This window comes from Astatotilapia calliptera, chromosome 7 (genome assembly GCF_900246225.1).
Source record: "Astatotilapia calliptera chromosome 7, fAstCal1.2, whole genome shotgun sequence".
NCBI classification, from domain to species: Eukaryota; Metazoa; Chordata; class Actinopteri; order Cichliformes; family Cichlidae; genus Astatotilapia; species Astatotilapia calliptera.
The window spans coordinates 23,004,364-23,020,525 of NC_039308.1; the positions used below are offsets into that span (position 1 = coordinate 23,004,364).

The 16,162-nt window shown below is 40.2% G+C and overlaps 2 protein-coding genes across 2 annotated transcripts; both read right to left on the reverse strand.

Moving 5' to 3' along the window:
* Window positions 1–596: 596 nt before the first annotated feature.
* taok3b (TAO kinase 3b) lies at window positions 597–9,860 on the reverse strand. Its single transcript, XM_026173861.1, has 8 exons — window positions 8,985–9,860; window positions 8,159–8,395; window positions 7,886–8,014; window positions 7,572–7,775; window positions 6,185–6,424; window positions 5,467–5,679; window positions 5,164–5,346; window positions 597–3,028 (listed from the first exon to the last, which is right to left on the reverse strand). Exons 2-8 carry the CDS (start codon window positions 8,342–8,344, stop codon window positions 2,867–2,869), a joined length of 1,317 nt encoding a protein of 438 aa, XP_026029646.1. The 5' UTR covers window positions 8,345–8,395; window positions 8,985–9,860; the 3' UTR covers window positions 597–2,866.
* Window positions 9,861–11,980: 2,120 nt separating this feature from the next.
* LOC113025755 (heat shock protein beta-1-like) lies at window positions 11,981–16,103 on the reverse strand. Its single transcript, XM_026173879.1, has 3 exons — window positions 14,607–16,103; window positions 14,447–14,510; window positions 11,981–13,200 (listed from the first exon to the last, which is right to left on the reverse strand). Exons 1-3 carry the CDS (start codon window positions 14,989–14,991, stop codon window positions 13,020–13,022), a joined length of 630 nt encoding a protein of 209 aa, XP_026029664.1. The 5' UTR covers window positions 14,992–16,103; the 3' UTR covers window positions 11,981–13,019.
* Between the last annotated feature and the right edge of the window lie 59 nt (window positions 16,104–16,162).

A 16,162-nucleotide genomic window follows, 5' to 3' on the forward strand; every position in this document is an offset into this window, starting at 1 on the left:
TATCACATTTTGGTTTCAATACCCTAGATGTATTATTGCTGAACTACTGACTACTTGAGAAAAATGAGGGGGAACTCAATGCGCCACATCCCTGTCAGCACTACTTCAGGTAAAATCTAACCACTCTTTTGCCACCTTCAGGGGGTTTCCAGTTACCCCAGGGGATTAAAGAGGGGTTGCGGCGAGACTGGCAACTGCTGCAACAGATGTCGGCAGTTCAAGGAAACTACAGTGAGATTCCTGCTCACATATAAAGTAGAGGCATGCTAAAAAATAAACCACACTCACTACCTAAATCAAGCAGGCTTTCCCTGAAACGTGAGGAACCTGGACGCTCTGCAGTGCAACTTCTCTCTCACTTCTTGCTCCAACTTCAGGTTTCTGTTTTCACAAGTTAACAAATGTGTGTTTGCATGCTTGCAACCTACAGTAAATTATGATAAACAGCGTTTTATTTGATTTGATGTAGGTCACTGTGGTTATAATGCACTAAGAAAAGCAAAAGTGAGACGATTTGCACCACATGACAAAGCTTTACAAGAAAATTTAACCACAAATGATAAGAAATGCACTCTGACATGAGATGCAGGATGATAATTGAGAGTCCTTGTTTTCAACAGAATCTCTTTTATTTTTGTCTTTGAACTGCACAGGAAATGGTGAATAAAGTTCTTTAGGAAAGTCCCCTTTATTCTAACTAAATACATCTTTCTAGTAACATAAAAGTCACACAAATTGTAATTGTTTTGCAGCTCACAAACAAACTTATTCAAGCACCCCAACAGCACTTTTTAAAAAAATTGTGTCCACAAAGCTTTCAGTTACACATGACCAAGACAAAAGGCCTTACTGCATATGAGAAATGCTGTCATCAAATTTCAGAAAGTTCATGAAAACGTCAAAGACTGTAAATCTTAGTGGAGCCGTTCGACCTTAGAAAACAAATTCAGAATTTTAGGTGTAAAACAAGAGCATTTAAGTGCTATTGCGTTCCGACGCTGAATGCCATCGCGTTCGTCTGCTGTACCCCGGGGCGCGTCTTCTAGCGTTCAGCCCTGTGAGGAACATAACCAAACATTAATACAAGTTGTGGCTCTGACGTGAAAAGAAAAGAAAAAATGTAACAGGGTTGCATTCAAGACCACCACATTAAACAATGTTCCAAAAACTGTCCCATGATAAAATAGCATTTATTTTTCCATACATATACTTAATTTTCTTTTAAGAGGGTTTCACTGCATGGGGTACTCTAAATATGTCATGAGTGTTTGAAAAACATAGTAGTGTTTTGACTCAGAGTGGGGGCGGGGGTGGGGTTCAAAATGCTTTACATTTTGTAAAAATCAATCGTCTCTCCGAGACAAAACCCACAAGGCTAAAAGTGGCATTAGAAATTAAGCACCAAACAATTACCCTTCCATTCAGTAGAAATGGAATAATTGTGCAACCTGTTCAATGACCATAACAAAGATGGCAAAAAAAGATGTAAATCTTATCATTAGACAGTAATAAGGAGAATGCAATCCAGACCCACATGCTGTTGTCTGCTGTTGTGGCGTCGCTGATACTGATATATAAAGTCTGTGGTTCCATTCACCTCCATCTTTACAATCTCAAAGTCTAGTGATTTGACTTAGCAATATATTGAGCTATTGTATGACCATTTCTCTATATTATAAAACGAAAGAAAACGAAGCAAAATCTTTATCATTAGACTCTGGTATCAGTAACAGACGAGTGTCTCTGTATATTCTAGCTATGTTCTCATGTACAAATATTGATATCAAAAATTATACAGCACAATTCTCACCATTTTCCTTTACAAGAACTTTGATTAGTGAACATTAAATGATTCACAAGTTTAGATGAACTCAAAAACAAAAATGGTGCCGGCCTCAGTAGGTAAAATATAGATATAACAAACACGTAACTAAAATCTGCTTCAGGCACAACTTAAATAAAGGCATTTGTGAAAATTATCATATCAAATATGGCGCTTATGTCCAGTATCCATAGGCCTAAAAAAATGCTATGACCACTTTTATTTACAAACAGCTAAAATCTCTGACAGATTCATGCTTCACTTCACAACCTGAATTTGTCCTTAAAGTGCATGCAATAATAAGCAGTTTTACCAAGTGGGATCTTGAGTTGTGATAAGATAAATGGGCTGATCAAGCTTATGCCAATCGAGTCTACATATCAAATGAAAGAAAAGATCAGAACTGCCTAGAAAAGTGAGGGTCCACAGTATACTGTATGCATAAGCACAAAATGGAAGTATGACGGGAAAATAAAAATAAAAAAAAACTCTGACTATCCAGTGACCCCATACAGTAATATTCACATTCAGAGAATAAAATAAAGAGAACAAAATGAAACTAGTAAAAAACAAAACAAAACCGAAACAAAGCAGCTTAACACCACGGGGGAATCCGTAGCTCACATTCCACAATGTCCCTCCATGTAACACACATTAAGCCTCATATGAACAAGATGGGTTTCTACTTAAACATACCAAAGTGCCCATTTTACTAAAATTTCCTGATTTATTCAATTCATACCAAAAGGAGAAAATGGCATGGAGGAAAGAGTCTTTTATTTCAGACACATAGGCTTTTGAGTTACACTGACTAGGTTTGACTTTTATTGACACGTTGTTGTGTAGATTCTTTTGTTTTACCCCCCCCCCCCCCCCTTTAAAGTTTCACAAAAGAGGCTCTCATTGCACGCAACACCCCAATTCAAAGATGCAATATCTAAGAGCAATGAAAAGTAATCCAGTTTTGTCACCCTGGGTGGGACAAACGGTCAAGTGGACGTGAAAAGGGCACGGATATGTTGTCCTTTAGAGATAAATCCACTTTCATCTGTTGTCTTCTTTGGGGAAGTCTATAGATCCCAGGCTTCCAAAGCCGAGGCTTCTACTTTCTGTGTCAAAAGCATTAATTTCTCTGTCCTGACGTTCCAACAAGTGCTTAATCCGTTCGGTACGTTCCTTCTGAAGTGCAGCCAGTTCCTCCTCAATCTGCAATGAAAACACAGCATGGTAAATGGAATTAGATTCATTTTACCTATTTTTTTTAATCTGTAATGGCATTATGGTTGGAGATGCAACAAGCACTGGTTAAATGTTGCCTATATGCAAAGGAGCTAAAGCTATCCAAAACTTGGAATCCAGCTGCCTCGGTATGAGCAAAGGATCAAAGCTGCCATGAGTGAAAAAAAGAAAAACGTTGACGTCCTCGTAAATGGTTAAGTTATAAACATAGTGAAAAATAATGTAAGTTTTGTTACATAAATCCACTGTATCTGCTTTTTTTTTTTTGGTAAGGTCAAATATGTAAAGGTGAAGATCCCGTAACTTACTGCACTTTGAGGGGAATTGAATTCGCCTCAAAATTGAAAATTGAATCATTTCTTTTATTATAATTACAATATCCTGTACTGAAGAAAATTTTATTTTTCCTCATATATGCCGTCAATCATAGTTCTTAGTAAGAAATTGAATTGGAAAAAAAGTAGGAGTAGGAGGAAAACTGGAAATCAGAATCAACCGCAAAAAAATTCAGCTGTTGCATCATAATTGTTGTCAGTAATTTCAACATGTTTACTGTATATAAAGATGTTGCAGAAACCTATTACTACATTTCCATTAAAATTCATATTTTTGTTCCTTTGATGAAAAACTGGGTCTTTATGGGTCTTTTTGGCTTCAGGTTCATATTTAATATCAGAAAACTGTTGGGTAGTGAAACACTTGCCCATTGAAGGCAGTGTAGACAATCAAGACAACACGACCAAAGGAGGAAAGAAAAACAAAACAAATCACACAAAAAAAAACACATAGGAAATGAAAAAGTAAACGAAACTAGATTAAACTAGACATGGGAAGAAGGCATAGGAGGAGATAGGGCATAATGGGGGAACAAAAAACATATTGGAACCCAGAATTGAAGATTCATAAAAGTAAGGAAGTATTTGTAAATCAAAATGTAGATATTAAGCAATCTAAGAAGCAAACAGAAAAACGAAAGAAGGTCCTTAAAGGTCCAAAAACTGGAAACTCTGGGTCCCATGCTGGGTATAGATCTGGACATTTCAGAATTCCTTCTGCTACTTCTATCAGCAGTCACATCATCAATAAACATTAGTGACCCAGTGCTACGCAGCCTTACATGCACGTATTATAACACTGGCTTCACCATGAGTGACAGAAGATGTGGACTGCTTTGAATCATGAGCTGTTTCTCTCACTCACCCACACTTTTCTCTTCCCATCATTCTGGTAAAGGTTAATCTTGGTTTCATCCGTTTTATATGATTTTCAGCACTGTGCAGGTTCTTTGTGATGTTTTTTAGCAAAGTGTAATCTGAAGACTTCTTTTCTTAAACATGAAAATAATTCTATCACTGCCCACTTGATGGATTTATTTTGTTTTATCAGCCTAACCCTGGACTGCACCTCAGCATGATGTTTATTTTACAAATTATGGTCCAAGTTATTGTAAAATAGATGATAATGGAGGGGATACATGTGTCTGTGTAGTGTCTTCTTATCTTTTCACTGCTCACTTGTGTTGTCTGTTTTCAAAAAAGTAAAACACCAACAGACAAAATGAGAAACTTCAGTTAGCAAAAAAGAGAATCCAGATGCCGTCATTTATGTACAGTGTGTGGCATTTTGTCATTTCAAGTATCAGACAAATAAAAACCAGAGAATTTCCTCCTTGGCCTGAGGAGGCAGGAATGTGTGACCCAGGTTTAACTATCTAAAACAGTACTTCATTCAAAACTATAAAGGCAGTTTCACAGTGTCATTAGAAGAAGACTCAAAACAACCACCAAATTATCTCCACAAGATGTTATGAAATTACTTTTTATGATCTTTCAGTTTGAACCAAAAGTGGTGAACAGAACAACGCTGTCATCATTAGAGCCCTGCCATGTCATGGCTTTCCTATATTATGAATAAAACAATAAGCATATTTACCATGTCCACGGTGCACTTGACTACAAACTAGAGCGCCACTGTTATGCTGTTGTCAGCTGATAAATCGTCTCTCTGGACGCAGATCTATCTACCTACCTATCTGGCATCATTTTCATAGAATATGGTATCATGCTGGATTTATTTTAGAATAGCTTTGATGCTAAATGTACCTTCTGTTCAAGGTGCGCTCTCCGTATGGAGACCTTCTGCTCAAGTTTCTGCTGCTCGCGCTCATGTTGGGTCTCCATCTGTGACTTGGTTTTTTTCTGGTAAGCGTCCAGGAGTTCCATCTCTTGCTTCAGCTGCTGCTTCAGAGCTTGGCACTCCGTTTCCTGCTCCGCTTCTAATCGCATCTAGAAACACGGCGAGACAGAGTTAGCGACAAACATCAGCGAGTGTGGCTGTTGAAATTCCAGGCTCTTGTGTTGACGAACGAGCCCCGTTTCAACTGTTTATAACAAACTGCTGCGTACCGCTTGTGAAGCCATCATCTCGTTGATGCTCTTCTCGTACTGCTCAGCCAGTATGGCCAACTTGCGTGTCTGCTCCTCTTTTAGGGCCTTCAGGATGGTTTTATGGTCACCTTTGGGAGACACCTCTAGCTGATGGTTCCTAAGAGCCTTGTACTGCTTATTCTGCACCTTACATGTGTCCTGAAACTGTTTTTTGATCTGCATCTCCAGTGTCTGCAACAGAGATAATGATTGAATGTTAGTCTCGTGCTCTTTTCTTGGTATATTTAAATTTAAAGCTGGTTCAGTTGGTTGTTCATAACTCAACTGAATGATTAGGCTTGTGGATTCAAAGCCTGAAGACTGCTCAGTCTACCCTTTCAAAGTATACAAAATAAAGTTGTATGAATAAATAAATAATTTGTTTGCAGCGCCCTTGAACATTTATTGTCATAAGTGGGCTTCTGACCACTGTGCTATTAGATAAAGAGAGACGAGATTTAAACTTGTGAACACGCATGTTTTGGAGGAAGCAGTTCTCATGGCAACGTGTTTAATGGTTTTCTACAGGTGACTACCAGGCTAAATATTTCAGTCAAGTTGAATGCTATGAATGCATTGCACAGCACTTGCAGAGCTTCAGCGTAAACGCATGACTTCATCAGGTTATTATGTAGATGTTCATGGGATGTAAACTCTCCACCACACAGAATAGCAGCAAAGAGTAAATCTCGGGCACCTTGAGGTTTCTGGGCTGCTGTCGTTGCTCCAGAGTGTGTTTTCTGTGCAGTTCCCTTTGCCGACGGTTATTGTACTCCTCCTGGTTTTCAAGCTCTGTCTGGTGCTGCAGCCGCATGAGTTCGATGCGCAGCTTCTGGAGCATCTGCAGCTGCCTGCGCTCCAGGTCCTGGGTGGACTCATCCTGCCGGATCATCAGGGCATGTTCCATCTCTTTCTGGGTCCTCTTCTTGTTCAGCTCCTGGGACACGAAAATGGACCATTTTGAAAGACAGTATTAATTTGTCATATTTCTTAATACAGGTTTTCTTCTTTTTCTTTTTAAATTTTTATTATTTTTGATTTAATGTTAAAACTTCTATTTATCTCCATGTGTTTCTCTTTGCTGAAATACATGAAAACTATGTAAGTGACATGCAGTTACAATGCCAGTACTTCCCTGGGAAACCCTTTTCCACTGTGGAAGAAAAACCCTTGCACTCTGTACAACACCTGGAGTTTTGAGTTTTTTAACCTTTTCTTGGTTGTTATCATTAATTGTTAAATTAATGCCTCAGAGTTTTTATACCGTTGGTGAGTGCACCAGCAGATATCCCTTTATGAATGATATCCTATGATCTATAATTGTCATTAATGTAAATAAGTATACATTATCCAAGAAATTACTAACAGTAAAAATAACTCTTAGTTGCTTCCTTCAAGCTACAAAAAGTTGTTGTGTCCACAAAGCTTCTGAAAACAGAAACAATCATCCCAAAAGCGGGTGACTGTGAACGCTGTTTCATGGTGGTATAGTCTTCTTCTTTCGGCTGCTCCCTTTAAGGGTCGTCAGAGTGGATCGTCTTCCTTCCTACCCGATCCCTGGTATCCTCCTCTGTCACACCACCCCTTTGCGTGTCCTCTTTCACTTCCTCTGTGGACCTCACTTCCTGCATTGCAAGATTGAGATGTCCAAACCCTCTCAAGCTTGACTGCCTCTCTAACTTTGTCTCCAAACTGCTCAACCTGAGCGTTCCCACTGATGTACTCATTGCTAATCCTGTGCATCTCGGTCATTCCCAGTGAAAATCTTAACGTCTTCAGCTCCAATGTTTCCAAACCATACATCACAGCAAGTCGTGCTTTCATCTTGTAAACCTTCCTTTTCTTTCTCGCTGCTATCCTTCTGTCACAAATCACCTCTCACACTCATCTCCACCCACTCCACCCTGCTTGCACTCTCTTCTTCACCTCTCTGTCCGTTGCTTTGGATGGTTGACCCCAGGCATTTACACTCATCTACCCTCTGCTCTTCTCTCTGCAGCTTCACTGTTACACCATCCTCCCTCTCATTCACAGTCTTGGTGGCACACAATGTTACGTAACATCAGGATATTGTATTACTGTACCTCTCTCAGTTGCTCTTGTTCAAACTCATGTTTCCTGAGCAGACTCCGGCGTTTCAGAGCCCTGCAGCTGCGATCGTACACCAGCCTCTGCTGGGCCAGCAGGTGAGCTTCCTCCTCAGCCTGAGAGCGCTGCATTGTTTCTTTGTGCCTCGACAGACGCTCCTGCTTTTCCTCCTTGGGTATACAAGGGTCATTGTCCATCTCCTGCAACGCAGCACAAACCGTGTGAATGGACTTTGGACAAAGCGAAGATTTTCTCAAAGAACACATGCTTCGCGTGCAACTTCATAAACTTATTTGTTGATGATATTTACTTCCTTGATCTTGTCTTTGCAAAGCCTGTATTCCTTTTTCTGGTTTTCTAAGAAAGAAGTCAGCTCTTTCTTTTGCTGAGCAACAATCTGCTGCTGGATCCTCCTCTCTTCTGCTGCAACTGACTTCATCTGTGAAGACACATTCAAATAATCAGATTATCACCTTTTTATAGAATCCCTTCCTTACGTAGACACAAGTGCAGCTCAGAGTGAGTTACATCACTCTTTAGTTTTCATCTCATTCACAAATAACACCTGCTGCTGAGGCTGTACCTCTTTGTCTGTTTGAGCAACATGGCGTTTGGCCAGTCTTTCCAGCTCAATGTAAGTGTTGTTCGCATGTGTCTCCAATTCCTTCTGCAGCCGGAGCCTATGCTCATCCATCTCGGCCTTTAGCCTGTTCTCCAGGGCGATCAGCTGCTTCTGGTGCTGTCGCCGCATGCGCTTATACCCAGACATCTGCACCCGCAGCTCAAAGTCCTGCTCATGCTCCTCGATCTACCTGATGCCCTACATGGAAGAATATGGGAAGCAGGAAGTGAAAGAAATCGAGCAGCCAGAAACATGAAGCCACACATCGTACAGAAAATACAAACTGCAAACTAAAAAGCAATCAGAAGCCAGATCAGCAAAAATCCATAACAACATCTTTTTGTTTGTTTGTTTAATCATCCGAAATTTGTAAGATGCCACTATTCAGGAATCAGCACAACAATCTAAGATGACTGAGAGAAAATTCAACCTTTTACAATCAGCGAGAAAAAAAAAAAGCAAATAAACTAAATCTCACTGGTAAAAGACATCAAACAGTCATTTACATGGATTACACATAAACGCAATACACACACTTCAAAGCAGGGGCAGAGAGGGAAGCTGAGGATGGAAAAAATGACATCCATTAACAGGATCTGGTTGCCATGACTACAGATGTACAGCTGAGAACACAGACATCCCTTCCCTCCCTCCTCATCCTCGCGCCGCCAAGCACGCACACACAAGCTAGCGCACACACGCACGCGCAAACACACTCGTATTTTTATTGTTATTATTGTCAGTATTATTTGCTCTACGCAAACGGCGGTGAGAGGGAGTTGCGTACCAAAGATGCTGATTTGATGGTGGCAATGTGTTCACAGATCTTGCAGTCGAGAGACCGGCTCTTGCGAGAAGTAGGCCGCAGCTCTGGCCTGGTGTCCCTGTGCACAGCCTCATCCCTCACGCAAGCATGGTCCTGCAGGGAGGGAGGAAAAGGGGGAGATAGTGGGGCTGGGTACTTCCCAGGCCCTCCGCACTCGCTGTTTCTGCTAGAGCCGCTATTACTGCCGAATCGCCCTGAATGCAGCACAAATCCAGCCTTAAATGCATCCTTCCCCTGCTTGTTCCCCCGCTACTGGCTGCAAGTCCTTGCTAAGAGAGAAAAGGGCATTGCCAAACAATTGCAGGCAGCACCGAGAAGGCAGCCACTAGATGAAGTCGCTCTTTTTTTTTCTTTTTTTTTTCTGGCGTCCCCCTCTTTCCAAAGAGGAGGAACCGAATGGCTCCGGTGGATACGGGTGAATTATGCAATGCCTACCATTGATGATAATCGGAGAAAGACGGCACAGAGATGTCTTTTACAGCCACTCTTCTTTTCCGTTTCACAATGCCAGAGATGTTTGGGAGGAAATATAGTTTCCCTGCGTTCCTGTGGTCGCATGTAGTGCCATATTTGAAATGCTTTGAATCAGATAAGGCACATCCAAACATGGTTTTCCCTCGAATATGTCGCCCGACGATCCGTTTGTATTCCACTCGAATTTCTGTCCTACATTTACAGCGCACTTGGTCATGGTAGGTGGTTCTGGTGCCTTCTATTCATCTCTTTGCTCTGTCCCTCTTCTACACTCCCCCTTCCTTTAAAGAGACACCACAATACTACTGGCACATCTCAACACTGGTGAAGTCATTTCACACAAGAAGAGATGTTCAAACATGCATATGCAGGTGTTCGTAAAGGTACTCGCATCAGTTATTATCATCAGAGCATCTTCTTGAAATCATAATGAAGAGACAGTGGGGCATTAGACAGCATTAAAATTCTATAATGACTTTTACGCCTTTTGAATAAAACTGTCTGATTTTATTTCATCGGAAGTAAATGATTAATTATGTTAATTATTGCAACAATTCTGTAGCTGTCTGTAATTTGCAGTATAGGTAGAGTAACGAAAAACACTGATGGGTGCTATTATTCCTGCCAGTACTCCATGTGGATGCTGGAGGGAGACAGAGGGCATAGATTTGGGGGTGGGTGGGGGTCCCTCTCCGTGGTGCTGAAGGAGCAACCTTCCAGAGAAGAGGCGCCAGAAACTGCAGTTCCGCTAGTGGCCACTGGAGGCTGGCTCCAGAAGTGAGTCGATCCCCATGGGCTCCCGTGTTAAAATATTCAACTTTAGAGCATTTAAAGGCATGATTACCACCTGGTAAAGAAATCAGTTTTGGCCTCTGTGAGTAGTTTTCCCCTCATAACAACTCTAAGGCTGGTGATAGAGAGTGTGGAGATGATCACTTTAACTATGTGTCTGAAATCTTCAACCAATCTAGGAACCTTGTCTCAGCCGTTTGTTCAGCCTAACGGACAGACTTTTTGAAGTAATTTTCTTATCATGCTGTCAGCCACCAACAAAATTCTGATACAATCCTGGAAGTCTGAGACACCTCCAATATTCAATAGGTGGCTAAAGGGATACACTTAGAAATACAGCAGATGTAGATAGAGCAGGTGTCTTTCAGAAAATTTGCTTACCAATTATCAGTCTAATCGCAAAGTTATATTGAATCCTTTTTGGTCCTGCATATTAACAATAACAGTTGTACTATGAACACTTTTAATTCAAGTAATAATGTATCCTAGTTTATATGTGAGCCTCCGACCATTGTTCAGTTGGTTTTGCGTACCTTTATCTTCTAGGTCTGAAAAAACAATAAAGAAATGGTTAAAACAAATGACTGACACGTGCCCTAACACTGGCAGGTGTTATGACCTTTATACTAATACTAGGGCTTGATACATGCTACAGACCATCCAGGAAGTTTTTACTTTTTATAAGCCTGTTAAACACTAATGTGTCTGTGCATTGTAACCATACAGTTTATGAATGCACTTTGCTAATCAAGCTAGCTAGCATTATGCACTGTTAGGGGTGTGGCTGCCATGTGTGAAAGAAGTGAAAGATGAGAGACATTTTTTCCTGTTCATTTGCAGATGCTTCCAGTGGTTTAGTGGTTGATAAATTTGCTTAGAAAGCAAAAGGTCAATAGTTTACTTCCACTTTGGAAACTCCAAACGGGTTGCGTCAGGAAGGACATCTGGTGTAAAACTGCCAAATCAAGCATGCCTATGACAAGGGAGCAGCTGAAACAACTTTTAGAGTTTATTGGTAAAAGACCCCAAAGATTTGGCTGATTTGTTTCAACTGTTTTTAGCTTGTTTTTTCTAAAGTTAGCATCATATTTAATATTTGAATTACGCATGCACTTTGTTACCAAATTAGCTACATGTTAGCATTAACACTGGGTAAATCCCAGGATCTACCCTTCCCTCCAATAATGCTCATGATGGAGTTAACAGACAATCATGCCAGAAACCAAACTCAAGTATTTTAAAAAATGGTAAAAACAAATATGAGTGGCAGCCGATTTCAATTTTATTTTTTAAATGTTGACTTTCTCTAGTTTTGAACTGGCTTTACACATTGGTAGTAAATGCTAGTAAAGGACTTTGCAAATGTACAGTTCTTTTCACAATTTGTATCTTAAGTACATATAATTAACAGTATTTTCTATTTCAGAAAAAGCATGCTGACTGCCATTCATCTGTTTCTTTGTGACACTTGATTTGCCGCTTTCTACTGATCAAATGACGCTCACAAAAATGTCAAAATCTCGTACTTTCACTGTGCCTTCTGTTTTTTCACCCCAAACATTTGTCATGTAGTATTCTGTTTCAACAGTAGATGTCACCCTTGACTTCAGCATGGGGACAGACTTTTTTAGACACTTTCAAGTCAAGATGAAACTGCCACTCTTATTCAGGAAAAAAAAGTCACACCCAAATGTGTGCAGAAATATTTATTGTAGCAAGCTCAACATCACCAAGAACATGACAATGACCACACGTGTTGTCGGGATCTATTATTGCCGAGCTCTGAAGGCTGTGAACTGATGGAGAATTTTAAATGGAGTCTATGAGCAACACTGCTCGTCTCCTATGAACCTTTTGGTCTGTAGACCATTAAAGAGAAGTAAGTCTGTCCTCCCACAGTATGAGCTAGGGGATGTCCCTACAGATTGCCTCACAAATTGCACACAGCGAGCCATCACATTGCCGTAAGAGTCCCATAGCAGACAAATCTTGGCTACGTTTGGGGAGAGCCTGACTCACCCTAAGTTGGCATGGCCCTATCTTAAATGGACTGGAGAAGAAAAGCAACATTACACATCACTTTTTCCATTTAGTGTTGATGAATAGCTTTATTTTATTTTTTTATTTGTAGCTTTTGCTCGTTGTTTTATGTATGTATTATAAATCTTTTTAAAAACGAATACTGTGCAACAAGCTTCTAACCTGGAAGGCGTACCCTAAAAAGGTGGTCTTAGAGAAGAGCTGTTTATAAATCTCTACATGATGAAAGAAGTCTCATGAGGAGGAAATAAATTCCCTAATGTGACTCTAACTAGAACTTCAATGCCCTCTTGTGGACTGTTTGACAAGAATTTTCTGCATACCTTAAGAAGCACAGCTACTACAGATTAAACTGAATTCTCTTAATCCTGCAATCTGCCAAAGTAAGAATGCATTTATGAACAGAGGATGATGTTTGTTTGTTATTTTCATTTGTTAGGGATTATGTGATATCAGGACAGCTTTATAATGCTGCTTCGTCAAGAAACCATCATATCAAGTTTCAGGTCAAACTCATAAATCTAATCTTGATCTGAAAACATATGAAGTGTCACATTATTATGTTGAACAGTATGAAATGTTCTCTAGTGGAAATAAACCAGCCTGGTTAGTAAATTTGCAATGCTAGAACAATTACATTTTCTCTTTAGGTCAGTGCTGCAAAGGTTGCTACACATAACCTGAGCTACATCAAGCTCTGCTCACTGGTTCATCCTTTTGTTCATCCTGCTTCTGTCTGATCTGAACTGGTATGACAATCTCATTGCCTGGGATGCTGCTTGAGGTCCCTGGCACAGGGGCCTCTACAGACAGGACTCCATCTGCAGACAGGGATGAACTGATCTGCTGCAAGTCAACCCCCTGTGGCAACCTTAATGAAATGAAAAGAAAGTTGGTAAGCAACTAACAGAACAGTGTATTTGTAACATATATATGTTTAACACATTTTGAGAGACTAATTAAATAGATTACAACCTATATATATATATATACAAACTCTATTATTGCTGCAGAATCATCTGTGTATGTGTTGATATCCTCACCTTCTGTAAGCTATACATACTGTTTAAAAGTATTGTGCCACCCCTCATTTCTTTATAGTTTCCTTCCAAGGAATCAGATTTTCTTATAATTTCTGAAAGTGATCTTGAGCAATAGCCATCCAATAGTTTCTGAAGGTCTTTCAAAGTTTTTCCTTTGTTAAGCTGGTACATCTCAGCCTAGTGTGCAGTGTGTCCTTAAAAAAGTTGAGGAAATTGAAAAACTGGAGGACAAAAGAAGAAGTGGCAAGCATAAAACACCGTCTAAAGCAGAAGACCGGTATCTGAAAATGATGTCCTTAAGAAACAGGGGGAAAATCCAGCAGAGACGAAACGTAGGACCTAACGGGTGCAACTGATCCTTCTGTTGATTTGCGTGTTCACCAGAGCCCGGACCTAAATGTTATTGAAGCAGTGTGGACTCATGTTAACAGAGAAGAGAACAAAAGGCAGCCAACATCCAAAGAAGAGCTTTGAATGTCCTTCAAGAAGCCTGGAGAACTGTTCCTTAAAACTGCTTATAGAAATTCTCAGAAAGCTTCAAACTGTGTAGACAGATAAAGGTAGTCATACTAAATATTGACTTTCAAGCTCATTCGAATGATAAAAACTCTGAACGGAAAACTCTTATATACTTAATGTTTGCATGTATGTTTTAATGGGGCTGTTGTCCACATCGGCAAACTCCATACCCGATACGCACGTGTTTTTATGGTGTGAAGATATGAAGTTTCATGTGCTTCTCTGTGCTGAGGTGTGGGGTTTTTTTTCTGTTCTCAAACTGCTCTCCTGTAGGAGCTCAGTCTGAGAGGAGTTCTTTTTCTCCTTGTCTCCCCTCATGTATTGTATTTCATTGTTTTTCTTACCATCCTACCTGTTTCCGATCTGTCTTCCCAATGTGATGTAATGCATTTATGGTCGGAAGGGGTCAAATTTTCACTGCAGGTAACATGTATGTGTAACATTGCATGTGAAAAATAAAGGCTTGATTGATTGATTAGTAAATCACTATAGCTATTTCCCAATTTCCAAGAAAAGATAAATAGAAATGACTCACAGTGTTCTCTGACAACCTACTTGTATTTACGAGTGAAGCACCTTGAAACCAGTCCATGCTCATCCTGTCTTTCTTCGTGGGTTCCTTGAAATGAAAAAGAAGCAAACAAAAGTGTTTTTTACACTTTTCATCACGTATTTCATCATAAATCTATCTTATGATCAAAAAAACTGACACTACCTGATATTTGTAAATAGCCCTCTTTGGTTGTGATTGTGATCTCTTCAGGTGAGAAGTGATTAACATCCAGATTAATCTTCCAGCTGTTTGGCCCTGTTTGGATCTCTGATACTCCACTTGTCAGTTGTCTCAATCCCTTCTGGTCTGTGGGTCGCATACCAATAAATGGGGGGAGAAGGGGACTTTGTGTGTACCCTGGCCATGAGAAAGATGCCAGTCTCTTCTTCGCCCAGTCTAGCCAGTCCAGATCACCGGGCTCCAGGAAGGGTGGAAGACCAAAATCCTGAGCAAAGATACGGCTCGGCTGTGTCCAGTTTGGAAAAGGATCCCATTCCACATCTCGGCGGAAAATTGGACGGGATAATATTTTATTTTCTTCACCCATATCCTAGAAAATCAGATCAATATGAAGGAACCGGTCTGCAAAGAGTTTCACTCCACTGTGACAAACAAGTCTCGTCTGATCACCAAGATCCAAACAACAGAGCAGCTGTATTTTTATTGCCTAACAGAAAGTGCGCAGGAGGTCCAAGGAAAGGCGTTCTTTGGCATCTGCATGGTCCAGTCTCACACTTTAAATACCCGGGTGGGTCATTTTAACACTTGCGTGGCAGTAAGAGTGATCCAAAGGATGAGAATGATTTATGAGATGAGCTGGGAGTTACTCCTCGGTTGCCCGGGACATGGAGGGGATAATGCTAATCATTTGTATTTATATCTCTGGAGTGTCTGTGGCAAGTTGTTGGTGAATGACTCTGGAAGCAAGGTTATTCAGCAGAGGCCTCTGCAGTCTTGTCACATACTGGTGCTCTTTGTCCAAAGAAACTACAGCCTTGGGTTGCGTGAGGGAACAGCACGTACATTCAGAGTAACACAGTAAACAACAGTGTTACGTTCACTTTCTGAACCCAAGATTGACTTGAAAAGATGAGATCAAATCGAGAACAATAACGCGATAAACGTGTGAGACAAACTGTTGTTTACCACAAACTAAAGACGTGTTTACAGCCAGGACAAAGCGACAGACTGAGAGACTGACGCAGTGGAGTGGTTGTGAGGAATTTCACATGCACAGATGAATCTGGGCAACAAGGGTGATATGCTGAACAAATAATGAACCGAGCTTGAGATTCATAAATCAACCAGGCATCTGAGGTGGAACTTTACTAATGAATTTATTAATGAGGAAATATCTGAAATCTTTTAAGAGCAAGAAGTCAAATTATCCCCAAAGGGCAGTTAAAGTGTATTTTAAGGACTGGAAAGTTGACATTACATTTATGGATCATCTGAGAATAAATACAGAAAGTTATTATTAGTACTCATATATAGGTATGACTAAAACAATCAGGACTAAATATAATCATTCTTAGGCATACACCTGAGCTGTAAGATGCCACGTCTTGGATTTAGTTGCTCTTAACATGTTATAATATTGTTTTCACCATACCAGTGTAAATGTACAGCACTGCAAAAGGCTCAGAAACTCACAGTAACAATGTGATGTTGGGTCTGAGTCATATGTGTGTGCCAAAAAACTGTGGTTAGTTTGATTC